This window comes from Rhinoraja longicauda, chromosome 33, assembly GCF_053455715.1.
Source record: "Rhinoraja longicauda isolate Sanriku21f chromosome 33, sRhiLon1.1, whole genome shotgun sequence".
Classification (NCBI taxonomy): Eukaryota; Metazoa; Chordata; class Chondrichthyes; order Rajiformes; family Arhynchobatidae; genus Rhinoraja; species Rhinoraja longicauda.
In genome coordinates, this window is record NC_135985.1 from 23193107 (window position 1) to 23212668 (window position 19562).

The 19562-nt window shown below is 46.3% G+C and overlaps 1 protein-coding gene across 3 annotated transcripts in view; it reads left to right on the top strand.

Moving 5' to 3' along the window:
* The window catches only part of LOC144608968 (aggrecan core protein-like), a 101450-nt gene that overhangs the window by 65499 nt on the left and 16389 nt on the right, over positions 1-19562 (top strand). For 2 of the 3 annotated variants that reach the window (XM_078427241.1, XM_078427242.1), the window contains 3 exons: positions 400-2895; positions 6146-6259; positions 14093-14206. In XM_078427241.1, the coding sequence (XP_078283367.1) occupies positions 400-2895; positions 6146-6259; positions 14093-14206 (2724 nt within the window). The remainder of the gene's footprint in view (positions 1-399; positions 2896-6145; positions 6260-14092; positions 14207-19562) is intronic. The other variant, XM_078427243.1, reaches the window with a different exon arrangement.

The following is a 19562-nucleotide window of genomic DNA, read 5'->3' on the forward strand; positions in this document are numbered from 1 at the left end:
AATCAGATGCGTGGTCTTGAGCTTGTAGGTTGAGCAGATCAATCGCATCATACAGCCATTCAACATGGAAACAGGCCCTTCAGCCCAACTTGTCCGTACCAACCAAGTTATCATTCAGGGCTAGTCCCATTTGGCTCAATCTGTCTGAAGGCTATTCCTGGTGTGAACCAGGTCACAAATTGCTTTTTGGAGGCTATAAAATAGAACATAAGGTCCAGGAATAGTTAATTGCAAATTATGTTCAAGTAATACTTATTTTAAAATGACGTGAAGGATACTGGTGGGAATACCTTTGGTATGTCTTCACAAGCATGAGGATCTAGGTAGACTGCTGTCCAAACAAGAAATGTTTACTCTATTTTGCCTGCGATTTAAGATTCTTTTTGCATTTTCTTTCAGGATCTGCTGATGTAACGCATCTGCCAGAAGCTGAAGTGAGTGGGGAACCTTCCGGAATACCTGATATTAGTGGACTGCCTTCTGGAATACCGGGTATTAGTGGAGAGCCTTCTGGAATACCCGACATAAGTGGGGAACCTTCTGGAATACCCGACATTAGTGGGGAACCTTCTGGAATACCCGATGTTAGTGGGGAACCTTCTGGAATACCTGACATAAGTGGAGAACCTTCTGGAATACCTGACATAAGTGGAGAACCTTCTGGAATACCTGACATAAGTGGAGAACCTTCTGGAATTCCCGACATAAGTGGGGAACCTTCAGGAATACCCGATGTTAGTGGGGAACCTTCTGGAATACCTGACATAAGTGGAGAACCTTCTGGAATACCCGACATAAGTGGAGAACCTTCTGGAATACCTGACATAAGTGGAGAACCTTCTGGAATACCTGACATAAGCGGAGAACCATCTGGAATACCTGACATAAGTGGAGAACCTTCTGGAATACCTGACATAAGTGGAGAACCTTCTGGAATACCTGACGTAAGCGGAGAACCTTCTGGAATACCTGACATAAGTGAAGAACCTTCTGGAATACCTGACATAAGTGGAGAACCTTCTGGAATACCTGACATAAGTGGAGAACCTTCTGGAATACCTGACATAAGTGGGGAACCTTCTGGAATACCTGACATAAGTGGGGAACCTTCTGGAATACCTGATATAAGTGGAGAATCTTCTGGAATATTGGATATAAGTGGAGAGCCTTCTGGAATTCCAGATGTTAGTGGGGAACCTTCTGGAATACCTGATATAAGTGGAGAATCTTCTGGAATATTGGATTTAAGTGGAGAACCTTCTGGAATACCTGATTTCAGTGGGGAATATTCCGGAATACCTGATCTAAGTGGAGAACCTTCTGGAATACCTGATTTCAGTGGGGAATATTCCGGAATACCTGATCTAAGTGGAGAACCTTCTGGAATACTTGACATTAGTGGGGAACCTTCTGGAATTCCAGAAGTCAGTGGGGAATTTTCCGGAATGCCTGATTTTAGTGGAGAACCTTCTGGAATGCCTGACATAAGTGGGGAACCTTCTGGAATACCTGACATAAGTGGGGAACCTTCTGGAATACCTGATTTCAGTGGGGAACCTTCTGGAATACCTGATTTTAGTGGGGAACCTTCCGGAATACCTGATCTAAGTGGAGAACCTTCTGGAATACCTGACATAAGTGGAGAACCTTCTGGAATACCTGACATAAGTGGAGAACCTTCTGGAATACCTGACATCAGCGGGGAACCTTCTGGAATACCTGACGTCAGTGGGGAACCTTCTGGAATACCCGATGTTAGTGGAGAGCCTTCTGGAATACCGGACATCAGTGGAGAATCTTCCGGAATATTGGATATAAGTGGAGAACCTTCTGGAATACCTGACATTAGTGGGGAACCTTCCGGAATGCCTGACATTAGTGGGGAACCTTCTGGAATACCTGACATTAGTGGAGAACCTTCTGGAATACCCGACATAAGTGGAGAACCTTCTGGAATACCTGACATTAGTGGGGAACCTTCCGGAATGCCTGACATAAGTGGGGAACCTTCTGGAATGCCGGAGAGCAGTGGGGAGAGGTTGGAAGCGGTGGATGTAAGTGGTGAGGCTTCGGGGATTGGGGTGGTCCTGATTACGACAGAGGACCAGCTTTACCCAACGATAGTCACTGAGTTTGTAGAGGTGGGGAAGGGGCCGATTGAAGAACGTATTCCTGACACCAGTGGGGAGCCTTCCGGGATCCCTGAAATATCCGCAGAAGCATCCGGCGTTCCCGACATAAGCGGGGAGTCATCGGGGCTTGACGTGACAAGTGGGTTCCCATCCGGTGCTCCTGACGCAAGTGGGGAGTCGTCCGGGGTGTCTGAGATACACGAGATCCCATCCGGTATTCCAGATACTAGCGGTGAGCCATCTGGTATTCCTGAAGTTAGCGGAGTGGCGTCCGGCGTTCTGGACATAAGTGGAGAGCCATCTGGGACTCCAGTTGTGAGCGGGGAGCAGGACGTCACTGGAAAGCCAGACGAGGTTAGCGGCGAAGCTTCCGGACTTTCCCAGACATTCATTACTTCCAGAATCATGGACATCAGCGAAGAACCAGAAGTGGTTGAAGAGCCTTCAGGAGCTCCTGCCGAGCCCTCCACTATGCCCGTCCCCATAGCACCTGGTGTTACCGACGCTCCCTTGCTTGAGCTGGCCACAATTGCAATACAGACTATGGAAATAACCCATGTAGAAGTCGAACTACCCGAGGAAGCTCAGCGAGGAAGAGATGAGGTTTCCTCAGTACCCATAGACAGCTCAGCGGCTGAAGAACATCCAGAGACTGTGGAAGTCCTAGCAGTAACACCTTCCGCACCCGTCCTCCTCTCAACAATTTCGCCTCAAATCTCACCGGATACTGTGCCAATTGTCCATGAACCCACGGCAGCAGAAGGTACTAAGCACTTTGATACACATTCTTCTCCTCAGTGCCAGTTTTAATCATGATCGGAGTGTTGCACCATGCATTATAAATTCTGTACCAAACGATAGAGGCATTGAAAATAGACTGTGTCTTTCGGCAGTGGGATATCTGTACACTCTAATTACATTTTCAGAGGTTGAATTCAAGAGGAAAGTATATAGGTAATGGCAAGACCCTTAAAAGCATTGATGTACAGAGGGAATTTGGACCCCAAAGTCCTTAGCTCCCTGATAGTGGCAACACAAGTAGATAGAGAGGTAAAGGAGGCGGATGGATGAGAGGATATCTTATCGAAAAAGGATGAGAGGAGATCTTATCGAAAAAGGATGAGAGAAGATCTTATCGAAACGTATAAGATTATTAAGGGGTTGGACACGTTAGAGGCAGGAAACATGTTCCAAATGTTGGGGGAGTCCAGAACAAGGGGCCACAGTTTAAGAATAAGGGGTAGGCCATTTAGAACTGAGATGAGGAAAAACATTTTCAGTCAGAGAGTTGTAAATCTGTGGAATTCTCTGCCTCAGAAGGCAGTGGAGGCCAATTCGCTGAATGCATTCAAGAGAGAGCTAGATAGAGCTCTTAAGGATAGCGGAGTCAAGGGGTTATGGGGAGAGGGCAGGAACGGGGTACTGATTGAGAATGATCAGCCATGATCACATTGAATGGCGGTGCTGGCTCGAAGGGCCGAATGGCCTCCTCCTGCACCTATTGTCTATTGTCTATTGTCTATTGTATGGTATGTTTGCCCTCATCTGTCTGGGCATTGAGTACAAGAGTCGGGGGAAGTCACGTTGCACCTTTGGAGATCTTTGGTCAGGTCGCCTTCGAAGGATTATATATAGTTCTGATTGCCCATTACAGGAAAGATGTGGAGGTTTTGGAAAAGATGCAGCAGAGGTTTACCAGAATGAAGCCTTGATTCGAGAGAATGACATAAGGAAGGTTAGACAAACTTGGATTGTTTTCTCTGGAATGCCTGAGTTTGAGGGACCTGTTAGAGATGTGTAAAACTATAAAAAAGGGTAGGCAGAGAACCTTTGTCCGAATGAGGGAATGTTAAGGACTGCTGTAAGATGAGAGGACCAAAGTTTCAAGAAGTTCTGCAGTATATTTTGTTAGAGGTGGGTGGTTGGAACACAGATACATAGAAAATTGGTGCAGGAGGAGGCCATTTGGCCCTTCGAGCCAGCACGGCGATTCAATATGATCATGGCTGATCGTCCAAAATCAGTGCCCCCGTTCCTGCTTTTCCCCCGTATTCTGTGATTCCGTTAGCCACAAAGCGCTAAATCTAACTCTCTCTTGAAAACATCCAGTGAATTGGCCTCCATTGAATGCACTGCCAAGGGGTGCAGGCAGATGTGATAGTGGTGTTTAAGAGGTTTTTAGATAGGCACGTGGATATGCAGGGAATGGAGGCATATGGATCATTTGCGGGCAGGGGAGATTAGTTTAACGTGGCATCATGTTTGGCACGGACATTGTGGGCTGAAGGGCCTGTTTCTGCGCTGCACGCTTCTATGTTCACCGCAGCTCAAGGTCATTCAGAGTTTACTTACTCTTTGTAGAAACAATGCTGGTTTATACGGAAGATAGACCCAAAGTGCTGGAGTAACTCAGCGGGTCAGGCAGCGTCTCGGAGAAAAAGGATGTCTCAAGAAAGGTTCCGACCCGAAACGTCACCCATCCTTTTTCTCCAGAGATGCTGCCTGATCTGCTGAGTTCCTCCAGCACTTTGTGCCTGTCTTTATTTATTCTTTGTTCGAGGGATGCCGGTTTATTTAATCGTCGGTTGCCTGATCAGCAGAGTGTTTGACAGGTAAAATGTCAATGGTTATCCTCATCATTCTCGAGCCTGTCAGGGAGATTGAAAGGAGAAAGTTGTTACCAGATGAGAGCCTACTCATTTTGTTCCCATCCCGACATTCAGTTCCTTGAAATCAATGGATGCAAATGAGTGATCATGTACTTTAAGCCTCACTGCATAGAAATTCATTCTCTCGCACATGCACTCAATATTAGCCCAGATGCACTGAAATCACTCTGGAACTCAGTTCCACTGAAGTTTGGTGTTATTGCGTTGAGTACACTCAAGCGTTTAATGCCTGGAGAGCTGCTGCCTCACTTTTAGACTTTAGAGATACAGCGTGGAAACAGGCCCTTCGGCCCACCGAGTCCATGCCGACCAGCGATCATCCCGTGCACTAGCACCTTCCTACCCACTAGGAACAAGTTGCAATTCTTACCGAAGCCAATTAACCTCCAAACCTATACGTCTTTGGAGCGTGGGAGGAAACCGGAGCGCCCAGAGAAGACCCACGTGGTCACGGGGAGAACGTACAAACTCCGTACAGACAGCACCCGTAGTCGGGATTGAACCTGCGTCTCTGGCGCTGTAAGTGCAGCAACTCTACTGCTGTTCCTCCGTGCCCGCCCAGCCAGTTCTCTGCCAACATACCCCAATAAATGATCATGGAATTTGCACCATCTTTGTGCAGGTGTTAATAGAAGAGCAAATCCCTATCAGTTTCTTCCATCGTTGCACTCCAGGGTCCATGCCTGTAGGTGTGAGGATAATCCAGTGTCTCACATTGTGTATTGGGAAGTCACAGTGGCACAGCTGGTAGAGCCACTGTCTCAGAATGAAAACCCCAGGCTCGATCCTGACCCCTGTGCTGTCTATGTGAAGCTTATACATTCTCCCTGGGTTTTGTCCGGGTGCTCCGGTTTGCTCCTACACTCCAAAGACGTACAGGCTCGTAGGTTAATTGGCTTCAGAAAAAAATGTAAATAGTCCCTAGTGTGTGTGCATGGTGCAATTACTGGTCGGTGCAGACCATTTACAACTGAGATGAGGAAAAACTTTTGGGGGTTAATTGGCTTCTGTAAATTGTAAATTGTCCCTAGTGTGTGTAGGATAGTGTTGGTGTACGGGGTGATCACTTTTTGGGTGTGTGGACTTGGTGGACCGAAGGGGCTCTTTCCACGTTGTATCTCTAAAGTAAAGTCTAAAGTAAAGTAACGGGATCAATAGTTGGTGTGGCTGAAGGGCCTGTTTCCATATTGTATCCTTAAAGTAAAAAAAAAAAAAATTTGGATGTAATAAAGAGACTGGTTGCAGTTGTGTTTTATGTGCCTGGATGCCGGGATCTCTTGGTTATTGCGTGTGCCAAATACTAAGTGTCTGTGTCACTCTGTGATGTTCCTGGTCTCTCCATAGTTGTCCCTGACCCGTGCCAAGACATCTCCTGTGGTCAAGGAACATGCGTGTTGAGAGACGGCAGCTCCGTGTGCAATTGCCCAGCCGGATGGATAGGCACGCATTGTGAAATAGGTACGTGAGCCATCTCTTACATTACCTAGCCAAGCGGGAAGGTTGTTCAATCACACGGAAGGTGACCTTTCACTGGTGTTCATTTCTAATTCTCCCAAAATGCAATGGCGTGGTTGGTGGTGGAAGATCCTGACTCTCTGTCCTGTACAGCATGTGCTGTTATAACACATCTGCCAGCTTCACGTTCAGAGGTAGATTGAGTTTGCTTATTGATTTCTGTTGGCACAGTCACTCATCGATGCATGAACACAATTTGCCGACCTTAGTGTCTACTGACCTCTGGAGACAGTAATACAGGGATTCTCCAACCAGGGAGGTATTCAGGGAAGTAAATTTGAAATGGAAACCTAGTACGCTGAGCTTGGAATGAAAGAGACCTACAGGGCCAAGGACAACAAGAACAGTTCGTTCTTACATAGTGTGTAGGAAGGAACTGCAGATGCTGGTTTACACCGAAGATGGACACAAAATGCTGGAGTAACTCAGCGGGACAGGCAGCAACTCTGGAGAGAAGGAATGGGTGACGTGTCAGGTTGAGACCTACTCAACCCGAAACGTCACCCATTTCTTGTCTCCAGAGATGCTGTCTCCAGCATTTTGTGTCAACCTTCGTTCTTACATGGCACCTGGTAGTGAACTGACCAAGACATCAAGGCGTAAAAGCACATAACCAAAGTCTTAGTCAAACTTTAAAGAGTGTCTTAAAAGAGGAAAGAGATGCAGGGAACAGAGGGTTTGTGAGGAGTATCCCTTGAATTTAACAGGCAAAGGCATGGTCACCAATGATCATGACATTTACATTTAGGAATGATTAGGTGTTGAATGTAAGGGGCACGGAGAAGATATAGGAAGGTATAGAAATGGAGGAGATAACAGGATGAATAAACTGCCATTAAAATGTGCAGTGTAGTGTAGTCTGCCAGTTCTCACCTGGATCACTGGCTGTGATGAGCCATCAACTCCCATTTATTGAAGTTTCCACACTGTAAGAATTCCAAGATATTCAAAATGGTCCCTAAGGTTTTTAGGCATGGGGGGGTTTAGGTTTATTATTGTGTCATGCACAGTGGAAACTTTTGTTTTGCAAGCTGTCCAATCAGATGAGATAATCCTATGTATAAATACAATCATGTCAAACACAAGTACAACAGGCGAAGCAAAGGGGGAGATACAGAGTGCAGAATATAGTTCTCAGCATCGTAGCGCATCGGCTCCAGAGACAAAGTCTAGTGTCCGTAATGGGGTAGAGGCGAATCAAACAGTGCACTGTCTTATGGAAGGACCGTTCAGAAGCCTGATAACAGAGGGGAAGAAGCTGTCCCTGAGTCTGGTGGTGCGTGCTTTCAAGATTCTGTACCTACTGTATATCGGACGGGAGCGGGGAGAAGAAGCACGTTTGACAGTTACTTCAGATTCTATGCTGTAGCTCCTGACCATGTGGATAGAGTGGCTGGGAGAGTGGGGGCCTGAGATATACACAGTTCCATTATACACCCATATTAGGATAAACCCAGTATCAACAGTAGGCTTTTCCTTACCTTACTGAGACCTGGGTACCTGGGTACACCTGGGTACCCTTTGCTAATCCCAAAGCATTGCTCAGACAAACACAAACATAGAGCTCTTAATGATAGTGGAGTCAGGGGGTATAGGGAAAGGGCAGGAATGGGGTACTGATTGTGGATGATCAGCCATGACCACAGTGAATGGCGGTGCTGGCTCGAAGGGCCAAATGGCCTACTCCTAGCACCTATTGTCTATTGTCTATTGTCAGACATATTCATGGTAGACACAAAATGCTGGAGTAACTCAGCGGGTCAGGCAGCATCTCTGGAGAGAAGGAATGGGTGACGTTTTGGGTCGAGACCCTTCTTCAGACTGAAGAAGAGACATATTCATGTCTCGGTTGATTTGTTGAAGAACAGCTTGCAGAGCTCAAAAGTAAAATCGCACCATCATTGTACAAGGAGGATACTGGGTGAGGAGGTCTACAGATATAGAAACTAAAGTTAGAAGAGAGAATGAGAGGGATTGAAGTGAGATGCCCCAGAGTCTGAGCTGAGGACCATCAGTTTAGTTCTCAACATGTAACACTGGGACCACTGGAGAGTGGAAGGAAAAGGGCAAACACCAAAATGATCGTGAAAATACCAGTGAAAATAAAATAAATTTACCAATCATGTTTTGTGTTTGTGTTTGACGTACGGCACTGGCAAAATTACAAAGCCCCTCCTTTTTTTCTCCCCCCCTCCCCCTCCCCCACTCCAGGTATTCTATTGTTCTCTCCCCCTCCCCCATCCCCCCCCCCGCCAGGTCCTCTATTGTTCTATCCCCCCCCCCGCCAGGTCCTCTATTGTTCTATCCCCCCCCCCCCCCGCCAGGTCCTCCATTGTTCTACCCCCCCCCCCCCCCCGCCAGGTCCTCTATTGTTCTACCCCCCTGCCAGGTCCTCTACTGTTCTACCACCCCTCCATGGTGCCCCCCCCTCATGCAGGGTCCACCATTGTTTATTGTTCTCCCCCCCCCCCCCCCATGACAGTCTCCATCTGTTTCTGTCTTCCTCAACGAGGAAGTTTTACCAAATTGTGACCAGACTTTGACCACGTTGCTTTACTCATGGTTTAAACTCTGAGCAAGATGTGGGTTTGTGGTGCAACTCTGGGACTGAATGCGTTCTGCCTCAGGTCTGACCAAACATACTAGAGCAGAGCAAGATAGACCACTCGACCCTAAAATCCGTAGTAGGTCACGACGCCATTTTGGTGGGCAGAAACTTGCAGAAACATTTAAAAAAGAAAAATAACAAAAATCTGTGAATTGATAGATGAGATATATTCTGCGTTTTTGTATGGTATCATCACACATACTGTTCCCCCAAAACACTGATTACACTGCGAGAGGCATAACGGACGGCGGGTTTTGCTTACTAAAATGGCGGACGTTACGCTCCTTTGCGTACTACACTTAAGTATAGGCGATATCGACGGAGTGGTCCTTCTTGCTCCTCTAGTATCTTTGGATCTGACCCAGGACCTGTGCACCTGTACACGTCACAGCCCCTCGACACTGGTAAGTGGTCTGTTGCCCCTCCTTCCCAGCATGGCCACTGCCCACCCCTACTCCACACCACCCACTGACCAGAGGAGATGCCAGCACATGAAAACATGCCGAGCCTCAGTCAGCCTGCCAGCGACTGACATGTACCTGATTAGTGCGGGTGTCAGGGGTCATGGGGAGAAGGCAGGAGAATGGGGTTGAGAGGGGAAGGCAGATCAGCCATGATTGAATGGTATAGCAGACTTGATGGGCCGAATGGCCTAATTCTGCTCCTATCATTTATGAACCTACGAACAGGTACATGGCAATCATTGCTTCTGATTCACCGAGTGATACTGACAACATTTACCCAATTAGCAACTTTGAATTTTATCCCTTTTTAGGCACTTGTGGCCAGCCCTTGCATTTCTTTCACGTAAATGGGCCAATGTACATTAGACAAACTGCACTGAATGAGGTGTGCACATTGCCTCTCTCGTTGAAAGAACAGTCCAGTGGAGGCCAGTGTGCTTCATGTGCAGGACATGGGCCAGGGTGAGACCAAGTGGGTTCTCTCCTGCCTGATATCATCCATAAGATTCCCAACAGCGGCCATCTCACCAAGTGACACTCTATTCTCATTGTTGGCTTGGAAGCATTTTACCCAGGAATTTAAGGTGAGGGGAGAAATTCAAGGTGATAGGGAGAAAGATTCAATGGAATCTGAGGGTCAACTTTTTTACACAAAGGTTGGTGGGTGTATGGAACGAGCTGCCGGAGGAGGTAGTTGAGGCAGGGACTATCGCAACGTTTATGAAGCATTTAGACAGGTACATGGACAGGATAGATTTAGAAGGATATGGGCCAAACGCAGGTAGTTGGTTTCCTCCCACATCTCAAAGATATGTGTTTAACCGATCCCTGTAAATCGCCCTGAGTGTGTAGGGAGTGGATGCGAAAATGGGATAACATAGTACTAGCGTGAACAGGTGATTGATGACCGCCGTGGATTTAGTGGACCGAAGGGACTGCCTCCATGCTCTACCTCTAAACTAAATCAAATATTAAATTCCCACAATCCCAAGATCAATCAAACTACAGACTTATATTGGCAATTTCTTTCCATTTGCAAGTTGTCACGGTAACAAAATACAAAATGGAATCAAATAGAAATAGCTTATGATATCCGACTCCAACAACCGCACATTAAAAGCTAAACGAATCCTGTTTTCAGGCAATTGATGATCAACTGTGGCATTTACATTTGGTTGCAGCTCTCTTGTCCAATTGGATTATTCTGGAGAGATTCAACCAGAGTTCAGTGGAAACTAATAAGATTTCGACTTGAGCTTGCAGTCTTCAGAATTGTTTTTTAATACAGAGCATCTTGCAGATTGTAGACACTAAATGCTGGAGTAACTCAACAGGACAGGCAGCATCTCTGGAGAGAAGGAATGGGTGACGTTTCGGGTCGAGACCCTTCTTCAGACTCGACCCAAAATGTCACCCATCCCTTCTCTCCAGAGGTGCTGCCTGTCCTGCTGAGTTACTCCAGCTTTTTGTGTCTATCTTTGGTTTTAACCAGCATCTTCAGTTCCTTCCTACACATCTTGCAGACTGTGATACAAAACTTCTGGTCAGTGGATACAGTAAATACTTACAGGTCAGCAAGGCTTGATACGGAGAATTTAGACACTTCCAGGTTTCCCAGGGTAGGCTGTCAGGTGTCAGGTATTGTCCCTTTGAGCTGCTGGCTCATGATGCAGTGCATGCCAATGCTGTTAAAGACACAGAGTGCTGGGTATCTCAGCGGCTCAGGCAGCATCTCTGGAGAACATGGACAGGCAACACTTCTGGTCGGGACCCTTCTTCAGACAGATTGTGGTGAGGGGGGTGGAGGAAGGAGAAACTGTGAGCAATGTTGGGCATCATATCTGAGGAAGGATGTGCTGGCTCTGGAGAGGGTCCAGAGGAGGTTTACAAGAACAATCCCAGGAATGGGTAGGTTAACATGTGATGAGGGTTTCACGGCACTGGGCCTGTACTCGCTGGAGTTTAGAAGAATGAGAGGGAACCTCACTGAAACATACAGAATAGCGAAAGGCTTGGATAGAGTGGATGTGGAGAGGATGTTTCCACTGGTGGGAGAGTCTAGGACCAGAGGTCATAGCCTCAGAATTAAAGGACGGTCTTTTACGAAGATGAAGAGGAATTTCTTTAGTCAGAGGCGGTGAATCTGTGGAATTCTTTGCCATAGAAGGCTGTGGAGGCCAAGTCAGTGGATATATTTAAGGGAGAGATAGTTTCTTGATTAGTTCGGGTGCCAGAGGTTATGGGGAGAAGGCAGGAGAATGGGGTTAGGAAGGAGAGATAGATCAGCCATGATTGAATGGCGGAGTAGACTTGATGGGCCGAATGGTCTAACTCTACTCCTATCCCTTATGAACTAATGGAAACTGGAATAGAGGAGGGCATGGGATGAAAGTCTGGTGAGTGATAGGTGGATAAAGGTAACGGGAGGGGTTGAGGTGAGGGGGCAGACGGTTGGTCAAATGATTCCGAACTGAAACATAACCCGTCCACGTTCTCCAGAGATGCTGAGTTACTCCAGCACTTTGAGGGTTTTTTTTGTATACCAGCATCTGCAGTTCCTTGTATTTCCTTGGCAATGCTTTAGTTTGATTTACAAGAGGAGAACAGAGGAACGAAAAGCCACTCATTATTTCTGCATCGTTGGTATTACACACGATCCCTTTTACGCCAACCCACTGCGTTGTGAACATGAAGGTCACGTCTCACTGTTGCTCGAGCTGTCCTGGGAAAGAGCATGAGATCTGGTGTAAAACTGGGTTGGAGATTGCAGCCCTGACCTGTGCCTTTGCAGATAACATTGGGATTTCCCATTGCAATCCATTCCCTTTGCATGAAGTTATGAACATGTCTAATATTTGTATCTGAAGAGTTATTTTACAGGATAAGTCACCAAGGTTTGTGTGAAATGGAAATGCGGACTGCAGCCCACAATATCTTTTGGCTGCAATTATAGGATTGTGTGATGTAGTCAATTAAGCCCAATGCAATTGTCACACTGGACGAGTAAAGTTGATTCAATTATTTGTGAACTATTTTTTTTCATTTTTGAAGAACAATGTGTAATGAATGCTCTGACATTTGTGACTAACTGTTTTACTAGTTGCTCTAGTTTGCTCAACAATTGTTTCCCTGTACCTTTGTAAAACCTTTGCATTCAGTCCTGAAGGTTTGCTTCAGTAAATCACTGAGGTTTTACAGTTTCAAACAATGTTGCTCTGCTAGTTAGCTACTGCATCCCCCCCCCCCAACCCCCCGAGTGCCACAATGTCTGAGCAAACTAGGCGCCATTTTGAATGCAATATATGCTCCTGCCCCAATATCCCTCATCCCTAAACTCTTGCAAAAACTGTAACCCTCTGCTTACAGCAGGTACTAATGAAAGGGCAAGACTTGTGTGCTTATCCACAGGCCTCCATCTTGAGCCATGCATGATGAAGCTGCTGAGGAGCTGAATGTAGCGTTAGAAATATCAACTAGGAAAGAATTAGGTTATTTAGCTTTTGACGTGTTGCAGGACGAGCCACATAAGTCTCCAATTTTGACAAGGCGCAATGATTTTCAATGTTTGCCTCACATTCACAGTTATAGAGTCGTGCAGCAGTAAAACAGGCCCTTCGGCCCACCTTGCCCATACTGGCCATTTTGCCCATCTACACTAATCTCATGACTCTATGACTCTATGACATGGTCAGAAGTCATTCCAACTGTATATTCCAGTGAGGAAGACAGGAATCTGATTAGTTCTTGACAGGTCTTCCCAGAACAAGCTACTTGGATTCTCATGTTGTCATTTCAAATTCCTACAAAATAACTTTAACAGGCAAAGACAACTCAAGCAAGATGACAAAATCCTAGGGGAAGCAAAAGGGATGTTTGCCAGAGTGGGCGTCACAGTGGCGCAGCGGTAGAGTTGCTGCCTGGCAGCACCAGAGACCCGGGTTCAATCTTGACTACGGGTGCTGTCTGTACGGAGTTTGTACGTTCTCCCCGTGACCTGCGTGGGTTTCCTCTGAGATCTTCGGTTTCCTCCCACACTCCTAAGACGTAGGTTAATTGGCTCATATTAATAGATTAATATTAATTGGCTCATAGGCTAATAGGTTAATTGGCTCGGTATAAAAGCAAATTGTCCTTGGTGTGGGTAGGATAGTGTTAATGTGTGGGGATCACTGGTCGGCACGGACTCGGTAGGCCAAAAGGCTTATTTCCGCGCTGTATCTCTGAACTAAACTAAACTAAGCTAAATGGTGATAATTTAGAAGGTAGACACAAAATGCTGGAGTAACTCAGCAGGTCAGGCAGCATCTAGGAGAGAGGGAATGGTTGACGTTTCGGGTCGAGACCCTTGTACTGACTGAACTTTCTTCAGACTGACCCATCCATCAGTCTGAAGAAGGGTCTCGACCTGAAACGTCACCCATTCCCTCTCTCCTAGATGTTGCCTGACCTGCTGAGTTACTCCAGCATTTTGTGTCTACCTTCTAAATGGTGATAAGGGTCCCATTCAGAAGCTGACTCAAGCAATCAGTCAGGTTCCAATTGCTCAGCATGCTTCTCTAGGGTAGTTGTGGCAATAGAGCTGATCATGGCACCAAATGGATGCCGTCCGGATAAGTGTGCAGAGGGATCCCCTTTCTCTTTCTCCCAACCCTGTCCAGGAATTCCCTGCTTGAAATCCTAATGGCGGAACTTGATTTCTTGCAGAGATTGACGAGTGCCATTCGAGTCCTTGTCTGAATGGAGCTACCTGTGCGGATGGCATCGACTCTGTCAAATGCTTGTGCCTACCCAGCTACGGAGGAAACCTCTGTGAAATTGGTACGAGAAAGAGGCTTCAGCTAATTCTACTAACAAGCTTACAAACTCTCGCCCGACTTGTCCCGGGCAACTTATTCTGGGTCTGACTTCCACAGTGTTTCATTTTAGTTCCCCTGATTAACATTTTCTTCTCTTTCTTAGGGACCCGACTGTGATTGTTTTGATAGTTTGTGCACAACATTGGGAAAATTTGCGTGCACTTAGGTGCAGCGGTAGAGTTGCTGCCTGACAGCGTTCACAGCGCTGGAGACCCCTGGTCGATCCTGACTATGGGTACTTGTCTGTACGGAGTTTGTTCATTCCCCCCGTGACTGTGTGGGATTTCCCCGAAAACTTTGGTTTCCTCCCACGCTCCATAGAAGTACAGGCTTGTAGGTTAATCGGCTTGGTATAAATGTGAAAAAATGTCCCTCGTGTAGGATAGTGTCTTACCGTGCAGGGATCGCTGGTCGACACGGACTCGGTGGGCCGGAGAGCCTGTTTCCGTGCTGTATCGCTAAACTAAATTAAACTACACTGAAATCTAAACCAATATGTTAGATTAATTGAAAGGAAACCATCCTCTATTTCCAATGAAGCGCCAAGCCTGGGGAAAAAAGATAGGCCCACGAATATCTTGGACCTTTCTGTGAAACTCTCCGCAGTCCAGATCGGAAAATCACCGAAACATTGCCACAAATCACTGACAAAGTTTGAGTTTGCAAAATATAAGTTTCTGTGTGACGATGAATATGGGCAATAAGGTGAATCTGTGGAATTCATCGCCACAGACGGCTGTGGAGGCCAATTCTTTGGGTGATTTTACAATACAATACAATACAATACAATACAAACTTTATTATCATTGTGCAGTGTACAAGGTAAATTTGTCCCAGGCGACAAATGGGGTGGATCTCAAGAAGATCAGCTGTGTGATGAGATTCATCATCACACAGAAACTTACATTTTACAAACTCAAACTTTGTCAGTGATTTGTGACAATGTTTCGGTGAAATTTCTGATATGGACTGTAGAGAGTTTCACAAGGAGATCAACTTGTGTCTCCAATCTGCTCAGTCCCAACACACATCTGCCCCCTTCTCTCCTGAGTGTACTGATTCCTACCTGCGCCTTTAGACTATTGTTGTCAACGGTGACCATTCTTCATGCCTGATATTTCCTTTCACGTGTCTTTGTGGACCAGAGCACTGAACCAATTCCAATACCCGACTTCTCCAGAAGTGCTGCAATTAAGATCACCATGGTAAGAAAGAGAGCAGCAATTAAACCTGGAATCCGACCATGAGTACCCCGTACCAGTCTGAAGAAGGGTCTCAACCCGAAACGTCACCTATTCCTTCTCTCCACAGATGCTGCCCGTCCCGCTGAGTTACTCCAGCATTTTGTGTCTATCCTACCATTAGTATGGGCTCCACATTGCATTCCATTTACTCGTCAGCTTACAGTGAGGCTGCTGTACATCGTCAACCTGGCTGGGGCCAAAGAGTCGTCTTGTTCATCTTAAAAGTGCAAACCAATATATGTCCTGAGGAATATTGGGATAGGTGGGGCAATGGATAACGCGTCTAATTATCGATTGTAAAATTCTAGGTTTGACTCCTGGCTGGCTTGAAGCATTCAGGGCGGCACAGCGATGCAGCAGGTGGAGCTGCTGCCCCACAGGACCAGAGACCTGGGTTTGATTCTGACCTCTGGCGCTGTCTACGTGGAGTTTGCACGTTCTCCCTGCGACCGTGTGGGTTTCCTCCCACATCCCAAAGATGTGTGGGCGTGTAGGTCTTTTTTGGTTAGGTTTAGTTTATTGTCATGTGTACTGAGGTACCGTGAAAAGCTTTGAAATTGTCCCCGGTGTGCAGGAGTGGATGGAAAAGTGGGATAGCATAGAACTGGCATGAATGGGTGATCGGAGGCCAGTGTGGACATGGTGGGCCGAAGGGCCACTTTCCACGCTGTAAATAAACGAAACTAAATATTAAATTCTCACAATCCCAAGATTTCACTAGATCTCCAGAATTCTGTGCAACGATCCACTTCCATGCTTAAGGTTGCTTCAACGTTTGGGATGTTATGCAATATTCCAGTAGCCAATCCAGACTAGATGTCCAACTCAAAGTCACTTCATCTTCTGAATCTGATTTTCCTTTGAAGAGAAACAGACGGCTATCTCAAATGGATAATATTACAACCAGACATATCTGTAGCAAAAACTGAATAGATTGCAGAGTAGGCGTGAAGGAGCCAGCCCACGAAAGGTGCAGTCACATTATTGAAGATTGGCCCAAAATGCTGGAGTAACTCAGCGGCTCAGGCAGCATCTCTGGAGAAAACGGATGGGTGACGTTTCGGGTCGGGACCCTTCTTCAGACTGAAAGTAGAGGGGAGGGAACTGGAGGTAGGAAAAGGCCAGAACGCATTATTGAGTTATTTATCTGAAAGGGAAAAATTTCTCGCAGCTTTTCCTCTGTGGTTACCTCTGATCAAGAGAGAGCATTGAGTTGATAATAATGTTGAGTGGTGCTTCAGGAAGGATGCGAAAATGCCGTACGTTTCTCAACTGCTGCCCTGCTGATGGTTTGTTGGGTTTTTCTTCTAAGGTGTCAATCTCAGTTTGTGGCCAAGAATACATTCAAGCTACAAACCAATAAGTTTTAAATCTTGTGAGTTTAAATCTTGGTTCAAGAAAGGTGGGGGGGGGGGGGGGGGGGGGGGAGGGATTATGATAGAACTTGCAGGTAGATAATGGATCTAGCACAGAAGCATTTATAAGATTACACCAAGAATAATCCAAGTGATATCATTGACCACTGCAGATTTGACAATGGAATAGGAAATTCTTCTGCAAATTCAATATCTTCATCCCCATCCAGTGACCTTGCAATGAAGATGATCTCAAATGAGCATTGAGTGAATGGGGGTGTCACAAAAAGCTGGAGTAACTCAGCGGGTCAGGCAGCATCTCAGGAGAGAAGGAATGGGTGACGTTTCGGGTCGAGACCCTTCTTCAGACTGATGTCGGGGAGGGCGGGACAAAGAAAGGATATAGGTGGAGACAGGAAGACAGTGGGAGAACTGGGAAGGGGGAGGGGAAGGGAGGGACAAGGAAGGGAGTACACAAGCACTTATGAACAGAAAGGCAAAACTTCTTTGCTCTCTGCCGGCTTCCATGTACATCATCTTGCCGCGCCACTGCAAATTCTCCTCAAAGTATGTCCACTTTGAATAAGTTCTCCTCCTCTCTTCGACGAGAGTTTAGCAACATGCTCTCTCACTGCTCCTCCTCTGCGATTCCTCCTGCCCTCCAATTCTCCCTCTCTTTCCCCTCCCCTTCCCAGCTCTCCCACTAGTCTTCCTGTCTCCTACTACATCCTATCTTTGTCCCGCCCCCTCACCCTGACATCAGTCTGAGGAAGGGTCTCGACCCAAAACATCACCCATTCCTTCTCTCCTGAGATGCTGCCTGAGCCGCTGAGTTACTCCAGCGTTTTGTGCATACCTCCACATAATCAAAGTCGTTCAGCCAAATTCTACAGGTAGAAGTGCTTGGTTACAAGCTAAAGGGACAACCATCCAAAATTGCATAAGTAGCATTTTACTGGGTTGGGCTTAGCTGAGATAACCCTTCAGTCAAATCACAAACTAAAACAGTACGTGAAGAATGGTCACTGATTATTGCGGATCAGTAGGGTCAGAAGAAAGTGGGTGGAATTGCGGTGTTAGATGGGGTTTTTTTGGGTTTTTTTAGATTTAGAGATACAGCGCGGAAACAGGCCCCTTCGGCCCACCAAGTCCGCGCCGCCCAGCGATCCCCGCACATTAACACTATCCTACTACACACACTAGGGACAATTTTTTTACATTTACCCAGTCAATTAACCTACATACCTGTACATCTTTGGAGTGTGGGAAGAAACCGAAGATCTCGGAGAAAACCCACGCAGGTCACAGGGAGAACGTACAAACTCCATACAGACGGCGCCCGTAGTCAGGATCGAACCTGAGGCTCCGGCGCTGCATTCGCTGTAAGGCAGCAAATCTACCGCTGCGCCACCATGCCGCATTGGTGTCAATGATCCAACGCTCCCTTCATCGTCTCCAGCTTCGTATCTGCTGCCACCTTTGGTATTCCAGAGCTTCTTACTCTTTTTGCTTTGGCATTCATAGAATGCAAGATTTTATATTTTTATTCACTTTGAATTCAACTCCTGAGTTGACATATTCATGATATGAGACAGAATCCACACTTTAGTCCCCAAGTGAACAATTAAACCAGCATTCCATGCCATACTAAACTGAGAATTAGATCATTACGTGAATAATATCAAGGTAAGGTTAAGACTATTCTCATCAACCATGAGGGCAGCACGGTGGTGTCGCTGATAGAGTTGCTGCCTCGCAGCGCCAGAGCCCAAGTCAATCCTGACCTCAGGTGCTGACTGTGTGGAGTTTGCATGCTCTCCCTATGACCGTGTGGGTTTCCTACGGATACTCCAGTTTCCTCCCACATCCCAACTACGTGAGGGTTTGTAGGTTCTTTGGCTTCTGTAAAGGGTGATGGGAGTGGATGCAAACGTGGGATAACATAGAACAGGGGATCGATGATCAGTGTGGGCTTCATGGGCCAAGGGGCTTGTTTCAATGCTGAATCTTGCATTCAATCAACCAATCATTCGATCAATCAATCAATCAATTGATCAATCAATCAATCAATCAATCATTAATCTGCACTATTTTAATGCGAGACATAGGGATAAATCATCCCTGATAATCCGACCTCAATGGTATAAGTGGTCCCCTTTTCCACATCATATGTTGTGAACAAACTATTATAGATCACCTAGATCTTTGTAATGCTACTTATGTTCAAACCTTTGTAACAATTGACTTTTTTTTCCTCCATTTCATATTGCTTGTTGACCCTTTGGCAAAATTTTCACCACGATGCAATTAATTCCTGTGTACCATCTCTGTAAAGCAAAACGCTGCAAACGCAGGATATCTGAAATAAAAACAGAAATATAAACAGGACATGCTGGATCGATGGAACAAAATGAACCATTTCAGCTCGTTGGCTTTCCATCAGAGCAGTTTACTCTCTCCCACTGATGCTGCATGACCTACAGTTTTTATTTCTGTTTTGCCCAACCCTGATTGTTGCCACCCTGGTATCTGTCCTTTCCCCTCCAGCACTGACAGGGTTAAGTTTGGGCAGCTTACAACGCAGTGGTATGAGTATTGATTTCTCTAACTTCAAGTAACCCTTGCATCCCCTCTCTCTCTGTCTTTCCCCCAGCCGAGTCATTGTCAATGTCTTCCTGATGAGTTTCATTGTCTGTAACTCATTTTCACCTAGCCCACA